This window comes from Lepisosteus oculatus, chromosome 4 (assembly GCF_040954835.1).
Source record: "Lepisosteus oculatus isolate fLepOcu1 chromosome 4, fLepOcu1.hap2, whole genome shotgun sequence".
Taxonomy (NCBI): Eukaryota; Metazoa; Chordata; class Actinopteri; order Semionotiformes; family Lepisosteidae; genus Lepisosteus; species Lepisosteus oculatus.
The window spans coordinates 22,196,753-22,217,445 of record NC_090699.1 but is presented as its reverse complement, the minus strand read 5'-3'; the positions used below and the strand labels follow the sequence as shown (position 1 = coordinate 22,217,445).

The 20,693-nt window shown below is 35.4% G+C and overlaps 1 protein-coding gene across 11 annotated transcripts in view; it reads left to right on the top strand.

Annotated features, from left to right (window-relative positions):
* Nucleotides 1-20,693, top strand: part of pcdh15b (protocadherin-related 15b) — a 311,541-nt gene that overhangs the window by 183,842 nt on the left and 107,006 nt on the right. For 10 of the 11 annotated variants that reach the window (XM_069188941.1, XM_069188940.1, XM_069188944.1 and 7 more), the window contains 3 exons: nucleotides 13,382-13,490; nucleotides 14,505-14,617; nucleotides 19,416-19,622. In XM_069188941.1, the coding sequence (XP_069045042.1) occupies nucleotides 13,382-13,490; nucleotides 14,505-14,617; nucleotides 19,416-19,622 (429 nt within the window). Of the gene's footprint in view, nucleotides 1-8,269; nucleotides 8,383-13,381; nucleotides 13,491-14,504; nucleotides 14,618-19,415; nucleotides 19,623-20,693 lie in introns of those variants that run through there. The other variant, XM_069188949.1, reaches the window with a different exon arrangement.

The window sequence follows — 20,693 nt, the reverse complement described above, 5'->3', positions numbered from 1 at the left end:
AAGGAACACCTTTCAGGTTTATGGTGTGTATTAAGAGTGTGCAGTCACTAAAAATCATAGGGGTGAGTATTGATTAGTTCTTGGCGTTTCACAATTCTGAAAGAACAGAAGTGGCAGTTCCCATAAATAGACAGACGCAGAAAAAAGAATTGCAACAGTATATTGACATCAGAACTTTGCAAAATTAGTACAGTGTATAACCTCCCTGGGTGTTCACAAAATATTGGAAGTACTGAAACACAGAAAATAATAATATGAATGTATGCAAGGCATAACTTATTTTAGCCAGTGGAACGGACATAGTGCATGTTTCACAAATCAGAATTCTGTGATTTTTATATTCTTTGTTGTACACGGTTATAAATTCTGTTTAGATTCTTAACATTTTTTAAAATTAGCTTACCATACTGACCCAAAAGTAGTTTAATTTTGCAAAATGTAATCTTAAACAATGTTAGGGAATCAAGCATAACAGAGATAATTAGTGTAGTCGATAATTTTCTGGGGATATGTTAAAATAAACATGTAGCATTCATTTCATAACATAAAACAAATATGTTTTTTAAGAAGCATCTTTCCCTCATCTTTTTATTTAAGCAGGAAATGCCAGCTTTCTCAGTTAGACTGGGTCATGCTTTCTTCTCTTTTTATTTTGATGGTAATAAATATAATGTACTGCACAATACATACTGTACAATACATACTGTACATGATTCCCCTCCTCCCAATGATGTTGAATTGCAATTGATGTGTACAGTACATATTTTTAAAACATATTTAGTTTTAAATTTTCTTTAATATTTCTGATTACATGTAACTTCATTTAACTTTCAATCATAAATGTGTTTAAAATGTGTCATTTTTCACCTGGGTTACAGTTTCTGTGAATTTTCAGGCAAATCAAGCTCTGTCAATCTACTTTTACTATTTGAGGCAGCTCAAAAGCTCTGAGAAGACAAATTATATAGGAAGAAATGGGAGCCAGGAATTCACCATACATTATAGAGAGAAAAGCTGGCAGTTTAAATGTTCCTGTCTTCCTTAAACCTACAGCAGAGAGGTTTTCAGTGTGTATCTAAAACTCCTTCATATTATCTTCACAAAATGGGCACTGGCTCTGGCCTGTGTTTATTTAAAAAAAGCAAGTAAAACATTTAAGCAGTGTACTGTAATAACTCTGAAGTTTCTGACACATTTCAGTGTAGACAGCATGGCAGTATGTGTCAGTCAAGTGCTGCTCAGGGTCCTGGGTTCAATTTTTGATCCTCGGTTACCTGTGTGGAGTTTGCACGTTTTTCCTTGTAGCTTCCTTTTTGTTTCATTACTCAAAGAAGTGCTAGGTGTGTTTGGAATCAGTCCCGTGTGCTGTAATGTGTCTCTCCACCATATGCCTTACACGTAATAGGTTTGGGCTTTCAATGACCCCCACCAGGGTAAGTAGCTTATGGATAATTAATGTGGTGAGGTAAAAATGTTGCAGTGTATTGAGTGGTATTAAGTTCTTACAGTTTTTTTCTAATATTTTAGAACATACATTTATATTTGTTGTTATGTTGCATAATTTGGAAGTCTTCCAAAAGTATTTTCAAACTATGAACATTACCTCATCAATCTTTAGATTAATTAATGCTGATGCATATTTAAGATTATCTCCAGTGGCTGTAAATACTAGTAATAAAGTATTTAACACAAAAACATTATATTAAGTAAATTAGTTACATAAAAAGGATACAAAAATTATATATACAGAATATTATATTAAGAGAGCATAAATAGATACAGTATGTATATAATATCAGAGATCAAACTGTATAAGAGCAGAGCCTAGTCCCTATGTAGTAGTATAAATCTACATGGTACCACAGCAGACTGAAATGGAACAGGTGGTGGTCTCATCGAGCTAGATTGACAAGCTGCCAAAACTGGAGGACTATGCCAACATAAATGCAAATGAAAAGGGTATTCGTGTCATTTAAATTTCCTTTTGAACTTGAATTTTCTCATTTTAAGTTCCCTGTTTTAAACCTGTCTGGCTTCTTCTCATGGCAAAAATGCACCATATTCTGCATGGTTTGGCAAAATATGAATGAATATTGCCATTATACTGTAAATGAATGGCCTCTTTTCCTACTAAACATTTAGCATCTAAAATGGTTACTCAAAGACTGAGATGCATCAAAATGTCCAAAATTCCTGGAGCTCAATATTATTAAATGATAGTGTTTTAAAATTCCCTGTTGTGTAAACAGGTACTCTACAGGTCATGATTGTAAATTATCTGCATCGTCTGGTTAAATAAGGAGTTTGATTATGAAGGTAAGTATTCAGGAATCTCTGTAAACCTTCACTTCAAGTTTGCTGATAGGCATGCCCTGAGTTATAATTTATAATAGAAGGTTTATAAGATGAGAAATGTGCAACCTAAGGATCCTCTCAAGGTGTTTTCATTGAATTCTGATACTGTATGCCCTTTTTGTATTGCTGTTGTTTTTTTTCATGAAATAAGTCTGTTTGGATGTTTTCTATTACTGATTAAAATGTGCAGAAGGAGAAAATTGTACTGTACCTGACATTTTCTCTTCTTGAACCTCTCATCTTCCTATTACTATGTGTTAAAGGTGGTTCTGTTTTTTTTCCACCGTTACTTATTTTTAGATCTTTAATTGCCACGTTGAATAATTAAAAGTAAAATCTGGAAAAAGGCCTCTAAAGAGCTTATTTAAAGGAAGAAATAGAAGAAACAGACTACCTTCTGTTTTAAGTTTTGGTGGCGACGCGTTTTTCATTCAGTCCTGTCCAAATGCATGTATTTCTGCACATTTACTCCAACAGCTAAGGGATGTATTTTAAGATTTTGGTTAACAAGCATTTAAAAGAGCAATGAGAGCAAAACAACATTTAGGTATAGAGTACATAAGCGAAAAAGAGAAGGAACAGGAAAATGTGACTGATGCATGCAATCACTTATTGCCACTCTGCATTGCCCTAAGTGATTGTCAATCTCCCAGCACTGTGCAGCTGATTGAACAACATTAATATACTTTTTTCTGCTAAATCTGACTCATGAATCTTTGGTGATTAGTTCACACACTTAAATAAATTCGGGATGTTTACAAATGGACTCATTCTGACAGAATTATGCTATTTTAACCATGACTCAACATTTTCTGGTTATATAGTTTAGATAAATCTCTTTCCACACTGGCAAATGTACAGTAGAATCCTCACCCTTTCTCTCTTTAGGAATTTGGTTGCTGTTGGTAAACTGCCTTTAAGTCAACATTGTTACATTGTAAAGTATATCTACCTTGCATTACATTTGTACCCCTAGAACTACTTGTTTTAAACTAAATTGTTACTGAGAATGAGGACAAGCGCTTTCTTTTATATAGTATGTGTCACGATATTAGTCCCCACTCCTTAAGGGTGCTCCAGCCCTTTCACTCAAGACTTTATTCTGTGCACCTGTTTCCCATTCCCAGCCCACCTTAAAAGCCAGGCGCTGACGCTCATTCGGGCTCTGCATCTGATTTCCGTATCGTGCGAGTCAGGGACCTGGGAGCGCCTGGTCCCGTTAAGGTTTTAACCCCTGTTCCTGTTCCTTGTCTGCCGGTTTCCGACCCGGCCTTTGTGTTTTTAATTTCTTGTTCTGATGGATCTTCTGGTTTTGGACTTACCCTTGTGTTTTGGATATTCCCTAAGGACTACTCTTTTGGATTGTTTGCCTCGGCCACACCTCCCCCGTGCACCAGTGCACCTTGGACACGCCCCCCTGTCTTCAGCCCCGTTTTCCTGCATGACGTTTCCCTAGTGTTTCCCCACTCCGTCGGACTGTGTCGTCCGCATAGGGTCCGGAAAGAACTGTTCGTTACAGTATGTGCCCAATATATATTAATATTAGTATTAGAACTAAACAATTTTTAAGAGTGGTTTAAAGAAGGAAAAATAAAAAATGACTTAAAAATGAAGTGAATTTGCATGGAACCAAAGAGAGATGGCTTATCTCCATAATCTCATGTACATGTCAAGTATACTGTATGGACCGTATGTATGCCATTCTATACTGGAGTGATACTGCTTCATTGGCTCATAATGTTGGACCCTCATTAGCCTGTTGAGCAAAATTGCATTGGCTCAATAAAACCTAATGATGGTCCAACATTACTTGAAAATTGCAGTCTTGGTCTTGACCAAAAGACACCTCAAATTCATGAAATTATGATTTATGGTAGCATGATTATCATCTACCTATTGTATTAAGTGAAATGTTACAGTAACAAATTCCCCCCCAAAAAAACAGAAAAATTAAGAAATCAGAGAGGATGAAATCATACAGTATATGAAAAACAGTGTAAGAAACTAAGAGATGTTTAGTAATGAACACAGTGAAACAATACATTTCTGTACAAATTCATATGCCCCTTCATGTACTGTAAAAGGCTGTCAGTTTTCTGTGCTTTTTACATTGTTCAGAAATACAAAAGGCAAAATGTTCTGATAAGTCTGATCTCAGAAATTGGTTTATGTAATTTAAAGGTTTACTTGATTGCAAAAGAGTCAAATGCTTTAATCGGGTAGCCAAAGTTTTAAGAAGAGTAGTCTTTAAGAACTCAAACAGAATATAGAGCTATGTACATTCCCATTATCCTCTGTTCTCAGACAAGGAGTAATAGTGAGCTGTTTCTCACTTTGCCAATGAAATCACTCAGCACACACAGCTTGACTGTGCCAATTCAAGATGCTGAACAAGTAGTAATCAATTATTTATTTGCAGCTAAATCACACTGTTGTCGAACCACAGTAAAGACACGTCTGACTTATTTTATACTCATGATCTCTTAGTTTTCTGTTCATATTAAATACACAATGTATAATATTTTGTATTTAAACAATGTAGAAGTTGCATATTCAGTGCCATTCAAAAGTATTCAAGTCCTTGCACAGTATTCATGTTTTATTGCTTTAAAGCTTACAGTCAGCACAATTTGAAAGAGTAATTATTATACTGTATGTTATATACACAAACCACCCAACAATTTTAAAGCAAAAATAAAAAGAATTAAATACAAATATGAATATGAAAGTACAATGAATTATATTTCTTTCATATTCATATTTGTATTACATTATTTCAATTTTTAGTTAATATCAAAGAAAGTCAAGATTGCATAAAATGTACATTTAATGTAACCACATAATTAACTTAATAAGCCACATACAGTACATAATTAAGGCCCATGTCCATGAGCAATGATAGTGATGTATATGAGTACAAATAAATGCATCTATTGTAACTGTGTAACTCTGTACCTTCAGTCAGGTAGTGAATTTCAACTTTTCAACCATAAAGATCAAGGAGCTTTCAAAATGATTCAAGGATAAAGTACTGTATATAAAGGCACAGGTCAGCAGAAGAATATAAAAACATGTCGACATTCTCTTTGAGCATGGTGAAGTCAATCATTAAGAAATGGACATCACCCACACACCGCCAAGGCGAGCAGCTTTGAAAGAGCAATAGTGTGCAGTGGCTGAGATGGGAGAAGATGTCCATACAGTAGGTCAACAATATTCCTGTGCAACAAAGCACATACTGTAAATAATACTACAAATATGTGACAAAAGGTTTTATGGTCAGTCAAGACATACAGTAGCAGGATCTCTTTCCAAAGCTTTAGGTCTCATGCAAACTTAGCACAATCCCTACTGTCAGACATGGTGGTGGCAGCATGATATTATAGTTCTGCTTCTCATCCAAAAAGGCTTGAGCTTGTTCAGTATTGCTGCTAGGGGTCCTTCCACAAAATATAGAGTTTACAGGTCTGAATACTTGTAAACATAGTTCAGTTTTTCATTTTTCATTTTTACAGAAATTTCTGTAATTTATCTTACCCTTACAATTGAATTTGAGCATTCAGATTTTAAATAATTTAGAAATATGTATGCAAAATGGGACAAAATTAGGAAGTGTATGAATACTTTTGCAAGGCACTGTATAAAGTTGTAAAACAAAAAATACATTATTAACCTTCTCAACAACATTGTACACTATTAATTCCTGTGTGGATATATAGCTAGTGTAGATTACTATTAATTATAACAGTTTTCACAAACATAACTTATTTGACTCCAAATACCAAGTGGAAAGCAAACCTTACATATATAAAATTATGTTGGCTATTAACTTAAAAAGTAGCTCATTAGTAGTGTAGTATCAGTGTAATTCAAACCTAGCATTGACACCAAGTGACAAGATTATAATGCTTTTAATGGCCATCTGGCAATACACTCTGGTGTAGTAAAATATTATACTAGAAAATGATTGGGAAATAAAGACAAATCTTTTCAGTCATTGCATTAAAAATGAAAAATTGTGTGGTTTTCAGAACTACAGACCCCAGTCTTTAAGCAAATATACCTTGGTGGGTTCAATAGGCTGTGAAGTACAGTATTATTTTTTTCTTCTCATTCACTGAAGAGAGAATGAAAAAGATTCCTACCAGGGGTACATGTGGATCTCAGGGGATTTTGTCTTAATTAATTCTAGCAATAAAATCCTGGATTTACCCACAGAGGACATTTCAGTCTTTGAGAAGCTGGCAATAATTTATTATTGTAGTTCTTAAATTATTACTCAAGAAATCTCTGTACAAGGCTCATTTGAAGTTTAAGGTTGATGACTTCACTGTTATGCATCTGTTGATGCATCTTGTCGTATGCTATCTTATGCAAGATGCAAGAGTTGTTGTACCGATGCAAGAGTTGTTGTACCGAGCATGATAAAATCTGGGAGTCATTTTTGGTGTTATTGTTTTGGATAGGAGAAATACTGTGGAGTTCTGAGAGACCTTAACTTGTGATTTGTGTATACAGTATACAGTATGTGCACACAGGTGTAGCACAGGCATAGCATTTAAACTTTAAAGTGTTCTTTTTTGTTCAGTATTTCCTTTTCTAAAGGTTATGCTCTTGCAGACCCCTTTGAGACCATAACTGTTTGTTATAAAACATCATTTTACACAGTTCAGAGATGTGCCTATAGAAGTTACAATTTGATTTATAGCAGTCACAGTGATGATAATTACAAGGGATTAGGATTACACTGGAACCAAGAGAAATAAATCTTTCCCTGAGGGGATTTTTCTTGAGTGCCATTTGTTGATCATGGGGATGCATATAGCAGAGGGCACATGAATATAAACCAATCATTATTAACAGTTTGTGTATTTTGTTGTGCTTTCCTCATTTCACATTTATGAAACAAAAAGCATATATTAATAATAGTTAAAACTACATATATATTGTATTATACAGATGCAGCCATTCAAAGTGCGCGGCACAGACACGCACCAGAGGTAATTGGCTACGGCCTCGTGCATCGTGGCGCGCAATGACGCAAAATACCGCGGTACGTGATTGGTTGACCGATAGGGGCACTCATGAATTGAATTGAGAGGGAGGGCGAGTGAGAGAGCACAGCCAGGACAGACAGGCAAATAAAATAACACTCCACAGACATTCACAACAGCGACATATCATTAAACGTTTGCACATATTGTTAAATTATTACTTGTTTTTCAGGAAATTAAAAAAACACTTGAATTACTTATCCAGTCTTTCGATTCACATTATCTGGCGAGCCTTGTTTTGTCAAAGGACAGCACACTCTCTCTCGCTTGTCCTAAACGGAGAATACACAGGGGGGACGGCAAGCTGGGGGGGGGGGGGTGATATGTGAATATGATAATGTGAATTCCATCAAGTCAGGCACCTGTGAATTTGCAGTATTCCCAGAAAGAGCTGCATCCTATCCACTGTTCCTCCAGAAAGCTTATGCAGAAGTGAAGGAATTAAATATGGAATTAATATGGAATTTAATATGGAATTAAACCGGTTTCACAGGTATTTTTAAAGTAGAAGGGGGCGAGATTTCCAGCGAAAGACACCCCCCCCCCCTCCAAAACCCAGTAAGTACAGTATTAACTAGTTAAGAAAGATAGGTGTTAGCAAAAATTAGTAATCAATAATATTAAATTTAGCACTGTAATAAATTGTGCTAATAATAAATTCTATTCTACTCTGAGAATGTAGGGGGAGGAAGAATGCCCATGGTCTTTTCACTTACTGCAATATTATGGACACTCAATTAACTTTAAAAACAAACAACAACTTTTTTTTTACAGCTGGTACAGCACCCCACCGCGCCCACGCACCAGCATTATATTCTCATGTATGGGTAGAATATGTTCATTGTCTTCCAATGAAAGAAGGGTTCCTTTCGCCGTAGTCGGGAGACATTAGAAGCTTGCCACACCCGGACTGTTACACCAACGCATTAGCATGTTAAAGCGATTTCATTGAGGAGCCTAGCTTTCTTAACTAGTAAGTACTGTACTTCCTTGGTTTTGGAGGGGGGGAGGTTAACATGTTCAGTGTTCAGTGTGTGGTAATTTGTTTGGTGCGAGTGAAGTTTTATTTAATCTCTGACCCAGGGAAAAGTGTGGTGTGGACGGCTGAGGAGAGAATGCAGGCTCGCGCTGTGTCTGTTATTATTTTTGTCTTCTTCTGGCTTGGTCGGATAGTTTTTGTTTTTGTTTTATCAATAAAGTTTGATAATTGGCTAGTGAAAGCTCTGTTGTCCTTCACATGAATGCCTGAATCATTGTACTGAACCCAGGATTTTACAGTATTTTTTCTTTAAAATACCAATAACAGCAACATACAGTTTACATAATATGTTGATGTTCCAAAATTAATATCGTTTATGACCTTTATGACCTTCTTTAATGTCTAAGCCGGAACACATCATTATATCTAATTTTGTATTTCTTTAAAAAAAAATCGTTTGCCCAGCCTAACGGTATTGTTGTTATTGTTTTTATCCTGTAAAGCGCTTTGAGGAGATTATTATTACGCAGAAGACAAAGATAGCGATTTACATTGCATTGTGCATTGTGCTGCTGTAATACAGTTTTAAATAATTAAAATTCTAAACAGTATCAGCTTTATTTATGGGTTTTAAATAAAGGCGATTTAAACACAATTTAAATCAATATAAATGTTTATATTGTAACGCATATATGACTATTCATTGTTATTAAAATGACTTAAATTCGATCATGTTGTGATATTTAGAAATATAAATTTGTTTGGTGTGAGTGAAGTTTTATTTAATCTCTGACCCAGGGAAATGTTTATTTTTTCAAAGAAATGTTTGTTCCATATTATATTCCCTTTTAATCAAATTCTAAAAGTATCCTTGTTGACTCCAGTATCACATTAGTTAAAGACTTCGATGCTTAAAATGTTTAGGGAGAAATGGAATACTTGTGTATGTTTTCTTTAAAGTACCGAGACCAGCCATAAACTGTATGTTTATGTTCCAAAATTAATATCGTTTATGGCCTTCACCCCCGTTACAGTATGCTCCTATTCTTTTTATGCTCAGCTACTAAGATTTCCCTTCTGTGGTAAAATTCCATATAAATCTTCAATACTTAAATGGGCACAGTAAAGACATTAAATATACATATACATACTGTATACAGTACAGTTTGCATACAGTAATATGTTTATGTTCCTAAATCAATCTCTTTATGAGCATGTGAAAGGCATAGTGAATCAGAGATTCTCAAAAATTACTGTACTTTGCATGATTGGAAACAAATGCGTGATTGCGAATTGCTGTGGTGTTACTTTTACAAAGACGGTCAATGAAATAATGAATGTGGACCAGGGCAATACTTTAAGTTTACAGCTTGTCCAAGGTCATTCATTATTAATACTATTAGTAATATCTTCATTAAAGACTTTGATGGCGACAGCTCAAACGAGAGGTTGAGCTTTATTAGCTCCACCTTGTGGAAATTCCGGATACTATTATTTTTCGTGCGGTACTATAGGATAATTTACGGTAACTCGCGGTAGACTGCGTAAAGCGCACCGCAAAATAATGCAGTATCGCCCGCTTGTTTTGAATGGCTGCATCCGTAGGTGTTGATATACTGTATATGACTAATAACATCACATGGGAGAGTGCCCAGAAACATAGCAGGTTACATATGCACAGAAGTGTTTTTCTTTCTGTGTATGTGCAGACTCCATACTTTATCAGTTTAATGATTGTACAACTTTGCATGGCAGACTTTTTAATTTGAGCTTCATGGTTGTGTATTTAAGGTTTAAATGACCACAATCCAAAACCTGAAATTATATTTCGTTGATACTATTTTAAAATGTGACGCAAGTGATACGTGATTATTCATTTGGTCTTAATCTTAACAGTCTTCTATGGCAATTTTGATCTTAGTTACATATTTTTCTATACCAAATGTTAGTGAAGATCATTACGTGAAAGAAGCGTGATGTACAGTATGTATCCTTACTGGATTTGCATCCTAACAGTATTTTGACAGGTATTTCTTTCTGTAGAGAACAGGTTAACATTATATTAACTACCTACCATACTTACCTTTTATAATAATAATTAATCATAAATAATTCCTTACACTTACGGTATATACCTGTAGCACTCTTCAAGTCACATAATTAATTGACTGGGGACCAGCGGTGTGCAGTTGATTTTAGAATAAATACACCTGTGTCTGTGAGCTTCCCAACTTAGTGTATTTCCAAGGAAACACTACACCAAGAGGACCAAGGAACACTCCAGGGCAGATCTGAGACACGGTTCTTGAAAAATACCAGTCAGGGGCAAGAATATAAGAAACTTTCCAAGGCATTGAATATACTGTACCTCGAAGCACAGTGAAGTCCATCATTATAAAGGTGAGAAAATATGGAACAACTGTGAATTTGCCCAGAACTGTCTGTCCTCCAGAACTGAGTGTCCATGCAAGAAGATCCATAGTAAGGGAGGCCACCAAGAGGCCTAAGGCAACTCTAAATGAGTTACAGTCCTCCTTGACGGAGATGGGAGAAACTGTGCATGAAATAACAATAGCACGCACACTTCATAAATCTGGCTTATACCAAATCTAGCTTCATAAATCTGGGTGGCAAGAAGAAAGCCTTTGCTGAAAAAAACTTATATCACATCTCAGCTGGGGTTTGCCCAAAGGCGTTTGAGAGACTCAACAATTTGGAGGAAGATTCTATGGTCTGATGAGATCAAAATTGAACAATTATGTTTGGTGCAAACCTAACACAGCATATCACGCTGAGAACACCATCCCTACAGTGAAGCATGGTGGTGGCAGCATCATGCTTTGGGGATACTTCTCTGCGGCAGGGACTGGAAAACTCATAAAGATAGAAGGGAAAATGGATAGAGCTAAGTACAGAAATATCCTGGAGGAAAACGTGCTGCAATCCACAAGACCACTGTGACGTGGAAGACAATTAATTTCCCAACAGGACAATGACCCAAAACATACAGCAAAAACCACACTGGAGTGGCTTAAAACCAAAAATGATTAATGTCCTGGAGTGGGCTAGTCAAAGCCCAGACCTCAATCCAATTAAGCATCTGTGGAATGATTTAGAAATTGTTCACAAATGGTCCCCATCCAATTTGATGGAGCTTGAGCAATTTTGCCAAGAAGAATGAGCACAAATCTCTGTGTCAAGATGTGCAACGCTGAGAGAGACTTACCCAAAGAGACTCACTTAACTCTGGGGAGGAATACTTATGCATTCAATTATTTTCTTTTATTTTTAATTAAATTAGCTAAATGTAATTAATTAATTTAGTTTTTTTCACTTTGAAAATTATAGAGTACTTTGTGTTGATGAGTGGCGAAAAGTCTCAGTTTAATACATTATGGTTCTATGCTGTAACACAGTTAAATGTCAAAAAGTCCAAGGGGGGTGAATAATTTTGCAAGGCACTGTATGTGGGGAGCATGCTGACAGATGGTAGAGCGTATGAACATCTGAGTATTTTATGGCCATCTTTAACATCCAACATTTCACCAGCTGAATGCCTTTAGGTTCAGGTCCTGAATATTGACTTTAAAGTCTCACTCTTGTCATCCAAGGCTGGAGATGACACCCAGCCAAGAATTCACTCTACGCATCTATGAAGCAGTTTGTAAAGCCTTCTCTAAATGCCACATTACACCACAAAACTGAATTATGAATCTTTGAATGAATTGTGTGACTGATCAATGTCATTTTAGCAACCTCAAAAAATGTGTTCAAAGGTAATCAACATTTTAGTTGAACTTGTGTCAGGAAATTTAAATAATTCCTTAGTATTAGTATTTTTGTTCCCCGGGTAGCTGTTTTTGGCAATTGTTTGATGTATAAGTTGGAGAATCTATCACAGACATTTCTCCTGCTTTTATCCTGGAGAAAAAAGAGGCACCATGAACAGAACCCTCTTTCATTGTTGATGTGTTACAGACTGGTAGCCAAGCCAAGCCTGTTGTCCAGTAATTCCCTTGATAAGTGGTATTTGAAACATTTCCTGAACAAGCCTATATAAGAGTTAATGTTCTGCAGTGTAATGAAAGTAAAAGATTCTTAGCTATTTTTATTGGTATTTTTAAAATTATCACGTCTGTCATGGATCTTCTCTTAATTCACCAGTATTACAGGATTCGACTAATTTGTATGTCCATTTCTTTTTGGTGTTTTATTACCAAATACTTTATTTGATCTGCAGTATCCACAAACTATTAACTAAACAATGTGTTCTCTGAATTACAGACAGTTAAAGAGCTAAGAAAATTGGGGCAGTATAAAGCTCAATTATAGACAGAGTGCAGTGATAACATCAAGACATAGTAGCTACACAACATTTTTGTGCTTTGGGTGATAAAATGCTTTAATTACTGGAGGCACTGTAAAGTGAACTGAACGAAAACAACATTTCTAATTAACTAGCAATTGAAAACTGTTATTTTGTGCTATCTATAGCATGCATTGACCTTACTAAGTATTTTTGACATAAAAAAGTCTATGGCTACTAGCTTTTGGTAACTATACACATTGCCTCATTTTTTGTCTCAGAACAGTATATTTTATATAGTAATCGAAGTCAATACTGCACTGTCCTACACTTCAATTTGTATTGTGTGATATTGTACTATTATACTGTGTTTTGTCTGGTTATGATAGTATTATGTAGCTCTTTAGGTTTTATAGAAATAAACGGTAATAATTTTAAGTTCCTGTTGTTACAAACATTTTTAAAGTATTAGCAGCTTCTCTTCTCTGCAGATATTAAAAGGTGGAAAGATATGTCAATATATATGATTATATTCAGTATAATATATACATTTAAAAAGTATTAGTAAATTTTCTAACCTTTCACCTGAATATTAATTTCAGCAGAGTGAATAAAGGTACTGAACCAGCTGGCCTTAATGGTTGTATGTATTTATGTCTAACTGTTGGACAAAAAAATTCATTTCAGAGCAGAGTGAACCCAGTTAACGTCACTCCAACCATTCAAGCGGTTGATCAAGACCGCAACATACAGCCTCCATCTGATCGACCTGGTATTCTTTACTCCATCCTTGTTGGTAGGTGCCTGTCAAACACACTGTCATTTGCAATCAGTCACAGTTCGCAATTCACCCTGGCTTTGTAAGGGAACAATTTACTGTGAAAGCAGCATTAGATAATCAGCCCTGTACATCGACATCAGAATTGCTGGAATAGAATGCATTTACGAATTCTCTAGCTAACAGAGCAGTCTTCAGAAGGTCTTCACCTCCAGAAATTGTTCTTAGGCATGAGGGAGCTTGGTAGAACTCACCAGAACCAGATGACGCTTTTAACAAAATATGTTGATGATGAATGATGATGATGAATGATGCTGATTTCAAGCTTTCTGTTGGCTGTGGGATATCATAAAAGTAGTAGGAACTTTGAAATAAACACTGTGTTGACATTGTTCGAGAATTTATAAATCTTTCACTAAGGAATATTGTTTTTCTCTAAAGACACTAGAGAAATTTCTACAATACGTTTGGAGTTGACCTTCCTAGACTAGCTCCGGGGGGTCTGTGAATCAGTTTTTAATTTAGGCATCAGTTACACAACATAAAAGCAAAAAGAGAAACCCAACAAACAAGCAAATAACATCTTAATTGTAAAGACATTTTCAAAACTACACCACCACACAAATACTGTAGCCTCTATTGTTAGACTCAGAGACTTGAAGAACCATGCTGGGATCGTAATTGTTTAAGAATGTGTGACAGTCACGTCAACCTGCCAGGCTTCTTTCCAATGAATGTGTTTTTTCTTCATTGTTCTTCATTGTTAGATCTGATATACTAATAATGTCCTTTAGCAGGAATGGTTAAATTGTTGGTATTTTTCACAAACTTTTTTTCTTTTACATTTTGCATTTTAATAGTGTCCTGCTCGTGCTCCAGTTATTAAATTCCTGTTCTTGCTTTTCTTTTGTGTAAGCCATTGCTTTTGTTATATGACTGCTGAAAGAGGACTGACATTTCACATTTCAGTGTTCAAGCAAGAAAGGTAACTGCAAGCTTACATAAATCCTTCTTAAATTCCTTTCTTTTTAGGTACACCGGAAAATTACATGGAGTACTTCAGATTAAATGGATCTACAGCAGAGCTTCGACTTTTGAAGCCAATCAGCAGAGATTTATACCAAAAATTTGATTTGGTAATCAAGGTAATTTTAATGTAACTTTTTATTTTTCTCTCAAATCCATTGTAATCAAAAGAAAATGACATTTTGATTTTTTTTATCCCCCAGGAAGACTGTAATTAACCATTTACCATTATAATGAAAACATTGTTTAAGTATACTGAGCATGTATTCTGTAGTGCTAAATCAGCATTAGGATGAGTAGCTGGACTGTAAAATGTTAAGGTAATAGTGCTGAGGTGGGAGAGTGATGATCTGTAAAGAGCATTCTGTGTTCCACAGGAATTGTCATATTCAGTAAGTGAAAAAAGTTTGCAAGCCATCTTGAATTAATGGAATTAATTAGTTAAGCAAACTAAAAGCTAAACTGTGATCCTTTAAGTCTGACGTTGTTCGATTTAAATAAAAAACTGATAAAGTCTAATAAAATTATATAAAACATAAACTGTAGAAAGGTATATGTCAGTGTATTCTGCATGCCAAACAGTAGATACTGTATACAAATTCAGAAAGACAAGAAATATTATGCCATTTGACAACGAAGGTTATAATCTGCAAATGCGCCATATTATGGATTAAATATCAAGCTTTAGAGAGATATAAATGAATATACAGTATAATGATTGTTAAAACTTGGACTGAGGAAGAGGTGAAATGTAAGCCTGTTTTCGTTACCCAGTTGTGTTTTTTGCTGGGCTGAAGTACTGTAGGTGTAGGTCAGATTCCTTTGCTGTGAATCACAAGTAGGTACCATATCTCTCAAGAAGAGGGGGGGTGATAAAAAGTGTCTTTTAAATAAGGATTCAGGTAATATCCAAAAACTGTGGTAAGGAGATCCCACAATGACAGATCTTCCAAAGCAAACAAATCATTTTGCTAGTTTTTTTTTTTGGTTTGAAACAGTCCAACTCTTTTGGGAAACAGCTAATCTTATCTTGCCTTTCTTATGAGGGAAGGAAAGCATTTTCTTTTACATCCTGCCTTAGATTAAAGCACCCAATGGAACATAAGAAGGACAGCGACTTAATGACCTGGTGCCTGTATTTTAATCCACCTCTGATTTCTTCGGAATCAGCAAGAGTGTGTGTATGTCTCAAGCCTGACCTTTCTGTGGAGCTCCAATTAATGAGTTAGAACCACAATGAAATGGTTAGCTATTTGGGAATTTGAGATAGCATTCCTTTTAATATTAAAAATGAAATAAAGATGAGGGAAGTGGTTTTCTGAGGATTTGAATTAATAGTTTGACATGCACTGTAAAATTAAGAACACTTTTCGAAGACGTTCTGTTTCATATGGGTAGAATGTCCTTGCACTTATAATTTAATCAGTTTGGAAAGCCAATGGAAACTAAACCACCACACTTGACTTCTTACTGTCTGATTGTAAAAAAAAAGCTTAATTGCGTTTTCCATAACCACCCTATCTAGTCTGCCAATATATCATTAAAATGCACTCTGTTTTAGGAAATTGTTCACATGTTTATCTCAATACAACGCAGTCAGGGGTAAAAATACTTTAAGACTGCTTACTGGAGTGTAGCACTATTGCACATGACCAATAATGAATCTACTGAAGAAAAATTGTGTAATTAAAACCTTGGTTAGTAAATTACCCGTCCATCCATTAATGATCCAAAAGCTGCTTATTGTTGGTTAAGGTTACAGCAACTTAAAGTGTGCCTTGGAAGCCTTGGGTGAGCCCACACCTTTGATGTAACATTGGCCAGTGCAGGGCAGATAGACACAGTGTGTGTGAAGAAGGTGGGAAGAAACCTGAACATGAGGATATCATTACACGTAAAAATATTTATTCAGTTTTATTTGTTTACATCTTAAATGATATTATTAGCGAGAGAATACAGACAAATAAGAAGAAAATAAGCATTTGTGTGTAATATGAAAGTACAATGAAAAAGTATTTGCCCCCATCCTGATTTCCTCTATTATTCCTTATTTGTCACACTGGATGTTTTCATATCTTTAGACACAATCTAATATTAGATAAAGGGAACCTGAGTGAACAAATAACACTTTTAATAATTATTTCATTTATTTAATAAACAAAGTTATCCAACACCCATATCCCCTGTGTGAAAAAGTACTTAATACTTAATAACTGGTTGCGCCACCTTTAGCTGCAATGACTGCAACCAAACGCTCCCTATAATTCAATATCTGTCTTTCACATCGCTGTGGAGGAATTATAGCCCATTCTTCCATGCAGAACTTCTTTAATTCATAAACATTGGTAGGTTTTGAGCATGAGCTGCTCGTTTCAGGTCCTGCCACAGCATCTCTATTGGGTTTAGGTCTGGACTTTGACAAGGCCATTCCAAAACTTTAATTTTGCTTCTTTACAGCCATTCTGATACAGTATGGACTTGCTTTTGTGTTTTGGATCATTGCCTTACTGCATAACCCAGCTATGCTTCAGCTTCAGCTCCAGCTCAAGGACAGACGACCTTAGGAATTTTCTGATATAGAGCAGAATGTATGGTTCATCGATTATGGCGTCCAAGTCCTGAGGCAGCAAAGCATCCCCACACCATCACACTATCATCACCATGTTTGACTGTTGGTATGATGTTCTTACTATGGAATGCTGTGTTTGCTTTACGCCAGACCAATGTCATCCAAAAAGTTCCACTTTTGGATCATCTCTCATTAGAACATTCTCCCAAAAGGCTTGGGGATCATCCAGGTGCTTCTTGGCAAATGACAGATAAGCTATTATGCTCTTCTTGGTTAGCAGTGGTTTGTGCTTTGCCACTCTCCCATGAAGCCCGTTTTTGCCCAGTCTCTTCTGATCATGGAGTCATGAACACTGACCTTAGCTGAGGCAAGAGAAGCCTGCAGTTCTTTGGATGGTTTTTTGGATCCTTTGTGACTTCCTGGATGATTTTAGGCTGCACCCTTGGAGAAATGTTGGCAGGTCGGCCACTCCTGGGAAGATTCACTACTGTTCCAAGTGTTCTCCATTTGGAGATTATAGCTTTGTAACCCTTTCCAGACTGATGGATATCAACAACGTTTTTTCTGATCTCTTCAGAAATTTCCTTTGATCGTGGCATTATGTGCTTGTTGAATCTTTGTGCTGGCATCTTGACTCTGATTTTAAGGGTCAAAATACAGTAAGTGAGGTTTATACTGAGCAGAGCTGGCTGTAATCCAGCATGGCTGTGTTCAATCAGCTGGTTCTAATTATCCCTTTAATTGAGTTGATTTAACTAGGGGCAATTACTTTTTCACTCAGTGCCAGTTGGTATTGGATAACTTTGTTCATTAAATAACAAATAAGTAAATAAGTTTAAAAAAATGTTCAGTGAGGTTCCCTTTATCTAATATAAGATTTTGGTTGAAGACCTGAAAACATTCAGTGTCAAAAAGTTGCAATAATAAAAGAAATCGGGAAGGGGGCAAATACTTTTTTACTGTGTGATATAATTCATTTTTTAACTACCTTGTGTTCTGTGATTGTGGTGTCATGGAGTGTGTTTAGAAACAGTTGAGCATTTTTGCATTCATTGTTAGGGATGTCAAAATATTTTTATAATAAATAGTACAAAATTAAAAAAATAAAACTGTACAAATTAAATTAGAGTGTATTCCACAAAAAATACTGTAAGAAGAAGAAGTGAGCATTGAAGTCAATTTATACCCCACTGGGAGAAGTTGCTACAGCATTTGAGAAGGGTGTTTTATAACACTGGGGAAGTTGTCTGGATGGCATGATACACCAGTCTGGGAATACTCTCAATACTCTTCTAAAAATAAATACATGAGTCAGCCTTTGGTGAATCCCTGGTGCTGTAAAATACTCTTAATAAAATCCCAGCTGAGGAAGGTTGTAAAACAGCAATAGAAACAGAAAAGATTTTTTCACTGTAATGTTAATCCTCAAGGCAAACCAATGGTTTTGTAAAAATCAGTCTATTCAATAAGTATCTACATACCTTAATTAAATGCCTTTGGTTTGTACCTCTTTTATCATTTGAGTGATTTCTAGTTTTTATCATATTTGCCTCTTTGCAGTGCAATTGAAACTCATCATTGGAGAGGAAGGCATTCATCAATTAGCTAATGGCATGACTGTCAAATCCAGTGTATTTAATTAACTTTCTGCCAGCTGCTTTTTACATGCTAGGTTGATCAACTAGTCCAAGAATCTTTGTTCCACTAAATCAGTCATTTAGAGTTGTTGTGGTACAGTCTGCTACAGTGTGTTCCTCTATGATCAATAATGCTTGTACTGATTTCCTCTGTTGTCTTTATTACTTGTCTTTTGTATGATTATAGTACACACACAGAGTATTAAATATAAAAATATCATAAAAGGAAAATTTAAAGGTCCAATTGGTTTATACAGTATGTTATTAGTACTTGGTTAGCAAAATCAGAGTACACTAGTATGGTTTAAGGTCTTTTTTTATAAAACTGAATCAATTTTCTGAGGCTACAGCTGAGAATATTTTACATGTAGGCATACTGGGATTTTTATTTCAGCTATTGTTAAGAACACAAGTGAGTCAAAAAAGGCCTGGGGAGCTGAAATTAAAAGATGTGACTTGGCTGAGCACGTTTTTCAGGCTCTAGCGGTATAACATAATTGCTCTCATACAATGTCACAAATGTATTGATAATGTATACAGAGTCTTTTGCTAGGAACATTCATTCAACCAGCAGGCAGCTGGAAAGTGCTCTGTTCCTTCTCTGTGATTGCGCCAGCAGGATGCGTCCTAATAAATGCAATCACAGGTATGGTTCAAACCAAACAAGTGGCAGTGAAAAGTGTTTTTTGTTTGTTTGCTTGTTTCTTTTAGGCTGAACAAAATAATGGACATCCCCTTCCAGCTTTTGCAAATTTACATATTGAAGTCCTGGATGAGAACAATCAGGCCCCTTACTTTCAATTATCCACCTATCAAGGATACATTATTGAGTCTTCACCAGTGGGCACAACCATCTCTAACAGTGCAAATCTTACTGCGCCTCTCAGAATAATAGCCCTGGACAATGACATAGAAGAGGTAAGAAGATTAAAAAAAACAACTTCACAGTACCCACTATCATAGATAATGAAATCAGATTTTTTTTTTCATTTTGTTACTCTTACAGTTTGTTGGATTAGTCTAAAATGTAATCTTAGGTGATTTTTAATACTTTAATCTAGAATCTTTTCAAAAGTTCATATTAATAACAGGTTTTATTTTTAGGAGAAGCCAAACAATAGCCTATATGCATATTCCTTTAATAAGGAAACAATAATAAAATAAAAACTGATTTTAAATAAACTAAACCATTATGGTGAATAGTTTTACTATGTTATAATGCCTTGAGGTTGAAGTTTATTCTAATTAAATCCTAATCTCAATTACAAGGAAAACGCATAGATTCTGCAATGTAAAACTGTACATTGCAGTAATCGGTAATCCAAATTGATCATTACAAAGGACTATAATTAGTAGGACATCGTTTTTTATTATACTGTGCTTTAAAGCAGTAGAAGGTTTAAGAAGGATGTGGTTTTCAGTGTGACTGCATTTTCACAGTGTGATGCTCATTTTTTTACACTGACTTGTATGAGAATGCTTCAGGATACTGTATGTACCGCATTGCTCTTAAGAAAGGAAATTCAAGAGGAAAAAAAACTTCACCCATGCACTGTATGCATTTTATGGCTACCTAATGTATCTGCTAATGTATTTGCTATGTAAAATTATGATGTTTTGAAAGGATGCAGAGGTATAGTACACATTCCTGCTGAAACTGCATCCTTTAGGAGATAATTCTTATACCTGTTGTTTCATATGAAAGCATTACACTACTGAGGTATTAGCATATCTAACAAGAACTGATGAATTAAACACTAAATGAATTTGGTGAAGTGCTTTAATTAAATCATTAAGCGTTATGGCCTTGCAAGCAATTTTTACATCTGATATATTGGAGTAACCATGCTCCAAACTGTGAGTGAAAGTTATTTATAATTGTCAAACAGATATGACTTGTACCAAACAAAATATGTCAAGACCACAATCAGTTAATGTGTTAGATTAATTATTTTAAATGTCTTATTTAACTTATGGAGGCATTTTGTT